The 12,342-nt window shown below is 40.4% G+C and overlaps 1 protein-coding gene across 2 annotated transcripts in view; it reads right to left on the minus strand.

Annotated features, from left to right (window-relative positions):
* UBE2H (ubiquitin conjugating enzyme E2 H) overlaps positions 1 to 12,123 on the minus strand; it is a gene marked incomplete at both ends in the record, with an annotated part of 93,295 nt that extends 81,172 nt beyond the window's left edge. For both annotated transcript variants that reach the window (XM_084230076.1, XM_084230075.1), the window contains one exon: positions 12,071 to 12,123. In XM_084230076.1, the coding sequence (XP_084086202.1) occupies positions 12,071 to 12,123 (53 nt within the window). The remainder of the gene's footprint in view (positions 1 to 12,070) is intronic.
* Between the last annotated feature and the right edge of the window lie 219 nt (positions 12,124 to 12,342).

The following is a 12,342-nucleotide window of genomic DNA, read 5'->3' on the forward strand; positions in this document are numbered from 1 at the left end:
TCCCCTGCAACTCTGGTATGTACCCCAGTTCTTGTATGCATAAATAAATATTTAAAAAAAATCACAGATGAAAAGCAGATTCATTTCTGAACTTTGGCTTCTATTTTTTTCTATGAATAATAAAAACAAAGTTACCAGAGTTTACTCTCTTAATTTGAAGCCGCAAGCATTAGTATTTCTTAAACTGTTACAATGATATTGCCTCAAATGCAATTATTAATTTCATCAGTCCTTACCTTTAGAAAGTTTTAGAATACTATTTGCATTCTAGGTTTTCACCAAATAGAAAAACATGCTAAAATCAATGTAGTACCTACTGAAATTTAAATAATAAAATATTATCAGAGTTGACAACACTTAAAGAATGACATTTAAGAAATAAACAGCCAGAACTGACAGACAACAACCATTACATTTTATCCCATTCACTTATTAAACAATAAGCCCCGATCTGAAAGTATAAAAGTCATACACTGACTATAAAAAAACAAAATTCCTATTTCCCATTAAGCAAACAGAAAGATAAGACACATGTTTTGAGTATATAGTCCAGCTCACCCCCAAAATGGACAATAAGCACAAGTACAATAGATGGTATCTGGGGCAGTAGTCATTCTTTGAATTACAAAATGCAAAGGGAAAAACTTAATCCTGAGAATAAGCCCCCACAGTGGCAGGGGAAGACTTCCATTTGCACTGCCTGAGGAAATCAGAAGAAATGGGTAGAGACCTCTAGACTGTCCAGCTTAAGGACTTAAAAGAAAAGTCTCATGCAGCAGCTTCTGCATCTCAGAGACACTAACCAGGCTGTATAAAACCAGCTTAGCAAAATCAAATTCTTCAGAGGCAAGGAGAGTCCAGGACCTCTAAAGTATAATACAAAATCCAAATGCCAAGTTCCATTTTGTCAGGCTTTATTGAACAAAGGCAAACATAAGGTATAGCCTATTTTTACATTCAGAGGTTACACAGCAAAGCTGTAAACTACTATACATTTTCAGTGTAAGTACATACATCTGCCTTTGATAACTGCCAGCTGCACAAAGTGAAATAGGCCAGTAAACTCTGATTTTCACTCCTGAAAGGACTTGGCTTCACTATTACTTTTTATTAAGTTTCAATATAAGATACTGTAAAGATCTGGAAATACCATCTCTCCAAAGATTTGTGTACTTTTCTATCAGTGAATTTAACTGGTGTTGCTCAATTTCGAGCAAGGAAGTAGTCAAAGCTAAGAACACTAATAGGAAAGAAACACACAGACTGAAAAAAGTAATAGATGAAAATGAAATGAAAGTCTTAATGAGACACCAAGTTTTCCTGATGTATCATAGAACATTTGCATGTTATAAAACTCATAACTAAATCTCAAAGGAAAAGTCACACCATTATTTAAAGACAGACAGAATCTGGTACCTAACAATTCTAACCTGAGAGCTTGCAGAAAGAAAAAAAACAAAGAGTTCGCAAAATCATGAATGACTCAAACAAGATACATTCAAATATATGTCATTTGATAATCAAAGACAGCATTCAAGGCTGCCTTTCTTTACTGCTAAGAGAAATGGGCAGCAATCCAGAGAACAAGGGTAAAAACACATTCAAAGGCCTACTTCCTCTCTTTCTTCCACCCATAAAACAAATTTGACTTAAAAGTATTTTGCTTTTTTTTTTTTTTAAGTCTCTAAGGATACAAATGAATAGAGGCAAAATACAGGTTTGTTTTTTTTTTTTATTCATTATTAAGATGGGGGCTGTGGTGAGTTCAATGAATTACTGGTAAAGTTAACAAATGCTAATAATGTCAAATAATGTCGCCAAGATTGGTGCTTTTTCCCTCAAGCCACCTGATAATTGTTATCAAACACATTTTACGGTCTACATTTTAGTACACCTATTTAAGTATACTTTAAAGTAACATTATAATCAGTCATAAAGTTAAGATAAATAGCTAAAACTGCAGAAAATACAAGGATTTAAAATGCATTTCCTTCCTGCTTTCATCCACGAGTGGAAAGCTAATTTGTAATAAAAATCTACAAAGCCCTGGTGGCACAAGGGATTAAGTCACAGCACTATGAAGCTATCCACAGCCACTGCAGCACAGAGTTCAACCCTGGCCAAGGACCTAAGCCACATGGCGCAGCAAACCTCTCCTATATCGCCCGCCCAATGGCTCCCCTCAGCAGTGTATTTCAATGTACCTGTTTTGTTCCCCACTCTGTCTCTGGTGAATCCTCTCACCCCCACAGCTCTGGCCTATACCCCAGTTCTTGTTTGCATAAATAAATCTTTAAAAAAAAAAAAAACAAAAAAAACCCTAAGCTGTCCAAGAGCTACATTATGGGATACTATCATTATGGGGCCTTAGTTTGGATTAGTGATCTGACCAAGTACAAATTCACAGTTGTGGTACCCAAAAGTTCATATGAAGGTGACCAATTCTTAATGAAAAAAGTAAATTCAATTCCCTTCTTTGGAGTAAATTAAAAAAGGGTTATACAGGTTCAGATTTTGTTGCCACGGAGGCTATTTGCAGATTTTAGATAAACAGAATAGCAAGAGTACAACATTTAGGATTCTATAAGACCATAAAACAATATATCTAACTATATTACACCTGATGATCTCTACAAGAACAATTCTGACCAAATCAACCTTCTACAGATAAACACTATAAAGGAAGTCTGCCTGAATTTTTTCATTCATCAACTTTTCAAAAACTGTCTTTGCAATATAAAGTCAACTGATTGAAAAGCAAGAGCCAGATAACCAAAGTTATATTGGCACCACCTGGACAAAACAAGAAGTTATTTTCACTAAGCTGACTAGTAACCCAATTGCTTTGTAGGTAACATGAACCAGCACACTGTCTGATTTTCTATTTATAGTATCTCAACAATTTTATAATGCAAGAAACCTTGAAAATGTGTATTGATATAGATTAAAAAACTGCCTTTTATTAAAAAGAAAATCCTTAATACACATTAATAAAAATTTCAGAAGTAGGGAATAGCTCTTACATAATGACTTCTCTTAAAGTGATTTAAAAATTAGAAACCAGGCAACATATACACCATGGAATATTACTCAGCATTCAAAAAAGATAAACACATGCAATTTGCAGCAACATGGATGGCGCTGGAAGGGATCATGCTCAGCGAAATAAGCCAGAAAGAAAAAGAAAAATACTGGATGGTCTCACTCATAGCAGGAATCTAGAAAACTTAAATAAGGGACCAGAAAAAAGAACAACTATAATAAAGAAAATATCAAAATCGACAAAAAACTATGAACCAGAGACACTCTCTGGCGGGTTGGGGGCGGGGAAAGGAGGGCTTGGGGTCAAAATAAGGGGGTTGTAATTGTATGAGGAATATAAAAAATAAAATTTAAATTAAAAAAAATTAGAAACCAGGCAGTTGAGGGGCCTCCTTGGTGGCGCAACGGGTTAAGTCTCAGCACTATGAAGCAATCCACAGCTACTGCAGCAGAGAGCTCCATCCCCAGCCAGGCAGATGACCCTGGCATAGCTGACCTCTCCTGTCTCGCCTGCTGCTCCCCTCAGCAGTGTATTTCAGTCAATCTGCCTGTTCTGCTCCCCACTCTGTCTCTGGTGAATCTTCTCCCCCACCCCCACGCACCTCTGGCCTACACCCCAGCTCTTGTATGGAGAAATAAATCTTTAAAAAAAAGAAAAAGAAACCAGGCAGTTGAACAAAGGACATAAAGATCCCACTCTCAAACAAACAATATTCGAAATCCCAAAACTATGGTTCCTCCAAGTGCTACAGTCCAGATACCTTTTGGGAGCCCAAGGACAGACCCACCAGACATGCCAATCTTCCTTAGGATGCAAAGTCCAGCTAAGCCTTTCCCCTTCACAAGGGTTTCCGACTCCTGCCTGACGTCTCTGCCAGGCCAGGTCAAAAGATCAGCAGCACCTATTCAAACCACCTACCTAATGCCCTAGATATCAAAAAAGCAGGTGAACTCAAAAAGAATCAAAACTCAAAAATGTGCTTCAGGAGCACATAGCTGCCCCATGGGGCTTCTCACCTGGCTCTTGAGGATTTGGGTTCCGTCGGGCAGGTACCACCACAAGCACCAGACTGCAACCTTTCCCAAGAATGTAGTGAGGTACAGAGAAGAAACTACAGTAATCATAGTACCTGCCCTTAAAAATATAACCATTCGCAAATGCTATGCCCAAGCTGAGAATCACTAATGAAAAAACAGCTTCTCAAAGTACACACTGACTTTTCTACATTACACTTGAATTACACTTTAGCAATCTGAAAATGCAGTTTCATGTACATGCTCAGAATACCTACCATCCCTGTGTCTGATTTCTGAACCAAAGTGTACCCACCGAATACTGTCATTGATTCCAAACTGGACTAGACATAAGCCAACTTGTCTCTTCTCTTGTAAGACAAGTTAACAGTTCCAGTTATTAGTAATAAGAAGTTAATTTTTAAGCAACATCCATATAAATACCTATATATTAATTCAAATGTTTTTATAAAATTTTTTATCGAAAGAATATGATACTACCTGCTATTACAAAGCAACATCTAAATTTTTATTATGGCACTATCTATTAACTAACCTATATAGTTACAACTCATATAGGATGCCAAAAAGTGAAAACAAAAGCCCCATCATTTTAATAATTTTAAAAGATTCCTAAACACATATTAAAGGATACCCTGCTCTCAGAACCTGTTTCCAGTTCTACCACTCAATTCCCTTTACCAAAAGTTAGTCCATATAAAAACTGAAGATATTATTCAGACCTCAACAGTCATATGTAAATATTTGTAAACTGTAAAACATAACTGGAGGTGCTAAGTAAAACTGTATATTAAAAAAAATTCTTTTCAATAATTTACAAAAAGGTGACCATCAACAAAAACAGGCTTACCACCTTTTCAAAAAGGTAGCCTTACTAAAAAATGCAAAAACTGAAGTCATTTATAATGGTAATTTCTGAAGTACCATTTCAAAGGATCACAAAACAACAAATACTGCACGATGAAAATTTAATTCACTAATTCTGAATGGGGGAGAGGTAAGACCAGCTATAAAACCAGATTTCACAGGTTAGAAATCAGTGCTTTAGGATCATGCTATTTAAAGGGATTCCTTAAAATATATAATTGAAACAGCAGTTTAATGTCACTATCTAATTGTGTATAAAACACAGACCATCATAAGTAAAAGTTAAACTCAAGACAGTTGTTAAAGAGTTAAGCAATACCTACCACATGATCCAGCTATAGAAAAGAAAGCATTAATCCATATTCATAGCAACTGTATTTGTAATAGCTTGAAATTGAAAATAACCCATATGTCCATAAAGAAGTGAATGCATAAACAAAGTGTGGTACATCTATACATTGAAATACCACTCAGCAATAAAAAGGGAAGAACTACAAGGTAACAACATGCGTGAACTGCAAAATATGATGGAAGAATCTACACAAAGAGGAAACATGATTCCATTTTACATAAAATTCTAGAAAATGCAAAATAATCTACAGTGACAGATCAGATAAATGGTTATTAGGGAGAGAAAATTACCTAGGGGCACCCAAAACTTGGGAAAAATGAATATATTCATTGTCTTGATTGTGGTAATAGGCTTCATGGTTGACTATTAATCAAAACTTACCAAAATTTATCACTAGCTATGCAGAGTTATATTATGTCAATTATGCCCCAATAAAAGAAAAAAGAAAAAAATTCAAGATAACCAAACTATCCTTGAGCTCTGCCCAGTCAGATCTACCTGCTCATGCATATAATATATTGAAATCTACCAACTCAAGGTAGGCACTGGGAGAAATAACAGTGTCCCTATTTTGAGGATCACCATTATCACATACACACAAAAAGAAAGTTTAAGCAAAGAAATCAGAACTCATTTTTAACGCTAGGCCAGGCTAACTGCTTCAAATGCTAAAATCACACCAACTAAAACATAAGAGAACAAAAAGAAAGCACACTGAATGTGGGGCTCCAAGATGTTTAAATGTTTTGATTCAAATGTTTACCTTCTTTGATCTAGAATTGAATTTCTAGAAAATCAAAAAATATAGGGAGGCAAAGCCTCATGCACAAAGATGTTAATTTCAATCTTGTAGAAAAATTGTAAAGAATTAAATCAATGGCACATTACGTAGTAATGTAATGGTAAGACTACATAAACTATTCATTATGCCTGATATTTCTAACTGGAAAAATAGTTGCAAAAACATTAAGCAAAAGCAGGGCACATCAGTATGATCAACAGTTGAAAATAACATATTCTGAAGGGAATGAAACACTGACAGAAAAACACTATATTGTCAACATTTGAAGATAGTGGTTTTTAAATGCTGATATCTGAACCAACAACAAAGCATCATGGGGACCTTGTTAGAAATGCAAGTTCTCAAGTGCTCACTGCAGAACTACTGAACTGGACAACTCCAGGTGTGGGACCCAACAATCTGTCTTAACAAACCCTCCAGTTAATTAAGATCACACTAAAGTTTGAGAACCACCATTTAAAAGATAGGACTATGAGTGATTTCCCCCCTCCTTTTTATGTTATATTTTACTTGATTACCGCATTACTTTTATGATTTTTTTATTAAATTATTTTAGTAAAATGTACACACTGTGGATCTACACTGAAAAGCCATTACGCTATAAGCACTTCTGCAGGTCTGTCATGCGTGCCTAAAAGTCCAATGATTCTTGAAGCCAACAAATCAAATAAGATTGAACAAGATACTGAAATTTAAAATTATATACATGTACACACAAATAAACTCAGTTCAAGGTGCTGGGAAAATTGCACAACACTAGAAAACCAACAAATCCAGGTTTTTCTAATACAATCACACAAACAGGGTAAGAGATTTTTATAGGTCACATCTGCAAAAGATTTTTTCCCCTAAACACTGAATTTTTAGGCTTGTGTGTAATTTACTAGAACTACACTGCAGGAATCAGAAGTCCTGAAGCTGTGAATGCTGACTCATGAAGGTTCCAGCTTGACCAAAATAAGTACCAGCAGGTTATATTTGTCACCAAAATCCAGGCAGAGAAAACAAACTGAACACTGGGAATTGCCAAAGCTTTAACTTTTAGCTTGAAGCCCATAAAACTGTCCCACCTGCCATCTCACAGCTGCCTAAAGCAGAGGCCACAGGAAGTAAAAGGCAAACTACAGGTTCCCAATTGACACTGGAGCTAGTTAAAAGATTACAGAATTGTCTACACTTTGAGCACAAATTAGAGTAACAAAGACTACTAAAGGATAGAATAACTGCTGATTAACAGAAAAATACTGAAGCTAAAAACAAATGGCTACACATTTTAACATTTGTTTAACTTTTTTTTAACATCTTTTAAGTAATGAAAATATAGATCCCATCACACAAAATTCACTGTTTATTCCTTGAAAAGTCAGTTCTAAAAATACAAATTATTCAAAACGCAAGGTGACACATATAGTGATGACCTGCTATAAACACAGCTGTCCATTGGGGTTTTTTAATTACTGTTTAACTAATTACATAATTCAGTGCCCACCCACACTTTTTCACTAATCCCCCCAGCAACAAGCACCAACCCTGTCAAAAATGGGGTGCGCAAATGTTTGAGGGAATGAACTTGTTACAGAAATTTCTGAAACTGTTATAGGACAGGGAGAGGGGCAGCCCAAACCCCGCAAACCTGCCTATTCTAAAAGAAACAACCAGACAAGCCCAGAAGGAAAAGAGCAAAATCAACATCAAGATAAAAGCTGCCATTGTCACCTCCCCACGGGTCTCACCCACATCTGTGTCACCCAGTCCATGACCAAAAGACAAGCGCAGTTTCTTCACGTGTCTCTAGGCTCCATGCGCCTCCTCCAGGTCTCCTGGCTCCATCCTGCTTCCTTCCTTCCTCAGTCTCTTCTTCTCCTCTTCCTGCTCAGCTCCACCCTCCCTTGGGTGGGGCAGGGAACCTCCCCCTTTCCTGGGGACCACCCTGTTACAAAACCATAAAGTAGGGCCTCGGGATTCAATGAAATCCACTAATGTTAATGAATTTCAAAGATGATACTGACCCTTCCTGTATCACTCGAAGCTTCTATAGGGTGAGCAAACATTTCCACCACACTTTCCAATACCTGCGTGAGCTAAAGTGGCATATCTTGTTTTAAGTTACCACATCTCTCTGAAAAGGGGATCTATGAAAACTCTTGGTTTTATAAACAATTAGAGCCCATACCAAGCCCCATTAGATCAGATCCACTTTTCTGATTGAACCTTCGTTATTTCTGAACATTTACTGTACTCTACCAGGGCAGGTTTTCCTGCCCTCCTTTCACCCCTTGAAAAATACACTTGATCCTGTAACACCACTCACAAGGCCTCCCCAGCCCCTGCTTCTTTTGTATATAAACACACTCGGGTCACACACTCCATCAGCTGTTTGGGAGCCCCGCCCCTCCTCCTTTTCCGGGTAGTAACAGAGCAGCCAATGAGCTGTGAGGAGCTGTGCCTGCGGCCTTTTGCCTGCAAACGCTTTTCCAAAACAAGCAGCTCCAGCCTTCGGCAGGGGCCACTGGTTCACAGATAAAAGGATCACCAGGCTGTGCAACAGGGTGAGACGAGTAACCCCCACCAACAAGGAAACCCGTGTAATCTGAGCTGTTTGTTCCTCCACCAGGGAGAACTTAAACCGATATTCCTTTAGGGCAAATCACGCTTTAAGGTCACCAGAGTCCCAGTTCTCAGACAATCTAAATAATCAGGCGGGTTTGAGATAGAAACCTCAAAGACTGCCAAGCTGGGAACGGCACAGTATCACCAATCTACCTGACTCTGCAAACAAACGGCCATACAATTTCACGACTAGTCCACAGGATCTGGGCTAACTGCAAGTTTTTTATTGGGACACATTCCTACAGGGCCCAAAAGTCACGTAAATCAGCATCTAGGCTCCTGGAGAGGTTTGCACAACCCTCAGCAAAGGCTCAGAAGAGAAACAATGAATGAGTCAGAGTTTCAGAACATAATCGCCCAGCAGATTATTAAGTGCAATGGTGCAAAACACTCACTCCCTGCATAACTTGGGAGTCAGCTCTCCTCCTACCAACCCGTCACAAAAGAAATCTTACCCACTCCAAACAACAACCACAGACGTGTCTCTGGAAGAACCTGGAGAGGTGGTGGAAGGCAGTGGCCAATTAGTTTACCCAGCCTCTTCTTCCCTACCCCCACACCGCTACTTTTGTACACACAGGTTCCCTGCCAGGCTATAAATCGTGGTGGCATAATGACACTCAGGAGATATCCAAAAATGGGCTGAAACAGGAGATTGCAATGAAATCAGCTATCGGCCTCCACACCAAAGATATCATCAAGGGGCACTGTGAGGCAAAAAGCAAGTACATTCCTTCAGACCTTTTCTACTTCCTCTCCACCATCTTTCATTTTCAACCTCCGGCACTTTCACACAATTGTACTCATTTTAGTAGTAGGTTGGGGAATTTTTCCTTATTTTTTTCCCTAAATATTCCTTGCTCTAAAACTGTTGGCTCCATTTGGGCCTACTGATTTGAATTCAACAGAGAAAGGAGGCCACAAAATCTCTCACTGCCCCCACCCCCGCACACACGCACGCACACACACACACACACACAAAAGGAAATACGAAAATTTTAACTTCCAAACTATGTTAGACCAGAAAATAAACACGAAACAAAGGTAACCTATGGCTTTTAAATGCTGAGACTGGTGTCCTCCTATCTCAGAGAATAGGGTTTTAAATCGTCTTTGCTTTCTTTTGTCAGAAAGGAGGAAGGTGGGGAAAGAACAGAAGGCCAATGCATCTTTGCCTTTCTTCATCTTCTACTAAAAATAAGCTATGAAATAAGCCACTTAGGGGAAGGGAAAAAAAAAAAAGGCACCCTGCTGTTCTTTGTCTGTTTTCCTCTCCCTCTCCACCCCCCACACCCCGACTCCTAAATGCGGTAATCATTCTAGATGCCACAACTACTAAATGAACAAAAGGCACTGTATGGAAAAGGCATCAGGTCAAGTTAGGCCTCACCCTTTATTCTAAATCTTCTGAAAATATGTATGTATATAATTTGAGAGTCTGCCATTGATTAAAAACAGCTGGAATACTCTCTCCCACCCCCATCCCAATTAAACATTAGGTAGAAATTTGCATTAGGTGTGACAGTAACTCTCAATTCAAGATAAAAATAACTCAGGTTCTGCCACCATGTCATTTCCTAGTTTCTAAACAAAAATAAAACCCGAAACTGCTTTGTGTAAAATGTACACACAACCATAGTTACAAGTTTTCTTGCAACCTTATGAAAAGCCAACATTAATGGTATCATTCACACGTTACAATCACAGCCACAAACAGCTCATAAAGAGTCAATTTCACTTGCGCCTAGACATATATCTGGTACAGAATATATGTACTTCATTACTTGCTCCTCTCTCTAATGCTTACTCCCACCTCCCAAAAATTCTAAACTTCAAATCCTGAAAGTTAGTTTATCTACTGGTCCAAATTTCTAAACACGTTTTACCGATTACGGAGAAAAAACACCTACTTATTCCTGAAAAGATTATGGGAGGGAAAAAAAAAATCCCTTGCCCAGGCAACTTCCCTCCCATCCCCCACTTCCAAACCAAATGCAAAAACTACTTTTTAAAAACTTCAGCGAATTCCATAACTGAATATTTGACAATAATCATCGATCTCTACAAAGAAGTAAAACAGCCAATCAAAACCAGTAATAAATAAAAGAAAGAAGGAATTCACCTGAAGAATCTAGCCAAACAACTTGAGTTATATAAACAAAACCCTGCAACAGGGGGAAATAGTGGGGGGATGGGGGTAAGAGAGAAAAAGCAGCAGAAGACAAGACTTTTTAACTGCGTTTCTCACACTACCACTACCACTCCCCACCCCAGCCCCCTTTCTCCACTCTCCCCAGGGATTGTTCAGAACACAGGGCTCATTTCCACTTTGCCAGCCACCCCCCGCCCCCAAATTACCCCTCAAAAAATTTCACCACTAATGCAGGAATCTTCTGAATTTCTCTAGCTGGTCACGAAATAATCTCTCTGGACTCCAACCAAAAGCACAGCCTGAAGGACTCTTCTTACCAGTTACAGCTTTCCAAATGCTACCTCCAGAGTATATAAAGTTGGGGGAAGGGGGGTGGAAAATAAAGGGTGTCACCTGGCAAGAGGAGGGCAATTACTGTCCAAGAACTTACCCTCATAGAGGGAGTTTGCTTAAGCAGCTAGTACAGGAGCTATTTTGTTAAGGAGATCCTCTTTCTCTCCCTCCCCCCAGCTGTCATAGCCATAATATGGAGGAGGGTTGCTTGCTGGAGGGCCTGGGGGTCCTCACCACGCGCAACTATGGGTGGGATAGGCTTTGTCAGTGAAAAGAAAAACTGTGGGGTTGTCCTAGGGTACAGGAAGCTTAACAGGGGTCTCTGATTTAAACATTCAGAGTTCTTTATCACAAGAGGGGGCACTGGGCAGACTCCTCTCTTCCTAATATAGAAAGGAATTAGGGATAAAGGAGGTCACTTGAGTTACCCCAGTTCAAGCAGCATTGTGAGTGGAAGGCAAGGAGACAGACATCTCAAGAAAAGCATAAAGGCTTCACTGGGGAATTTCAGTCTCGACTCCCTAAATCTAGAGCAAGCAGGAAAGAGAGACCCCGAAGAGAGGTGGCTAGTCCTGCAAAAAAAAAGGTCGTTCTGGGAGTCCGAACGCGGTGAGGAGAAGTCAGGGCATTGGGGGTGCAGAAAAAGCGAAGAACAACGCATATTTCGGGGTGCTACAGATAAAGGGGGCGCTGAGCAGGCTCTCGGCCCCTGGGAGGTGCCAAGGAGCCGCCGTAGGCACCGGGTGGGGGGGGGGAGGAGGGGTGCCTCGGACAGGGGAGCGGCGCGCCCCAGGGCCCCAGCTCGGGCTTCGGGGGGTGCCCCCGGCTTCCCCACCCCGACCCCCCACCCAGCCCGCACCCCCTCCACGAAGGATACAGCTTGACCACGTCCGTGTCCATCCGCCTCTTGCCCGGGCTGGGGGATGACATGGTGTCGCCGCTGCTTCCCCGTCGCCTGTGCCGCCGCCTCTCTCCCTCCTCGGCCCGTCTGTCACGGGCCCCGGCCCTGACGAGCCCGCGGCCGCGCCGGCTCCTCGGCGGAGGTGACAACACCCCCGCGGCCCGTCGGGCCCCGTCAGCCGCCGCCGCCCCCCGCACGGGGGAACACCGGGCACTGTCCGGCCGGGTGGGGGTGGGGGCCCCGCAGCG

This window comes from Talpa europaea (genome assembly GCF_964194135.1).
Source record: "Talpa europaea genome assembly, chromosome: 3".
Taxonomy (NCBI): domain Eukaryota; kingdom Metazoa; phylum Chordata; class Mammalia; order Eulipotyphla; family Talpidae; genus Talpa; species Talpa europaea.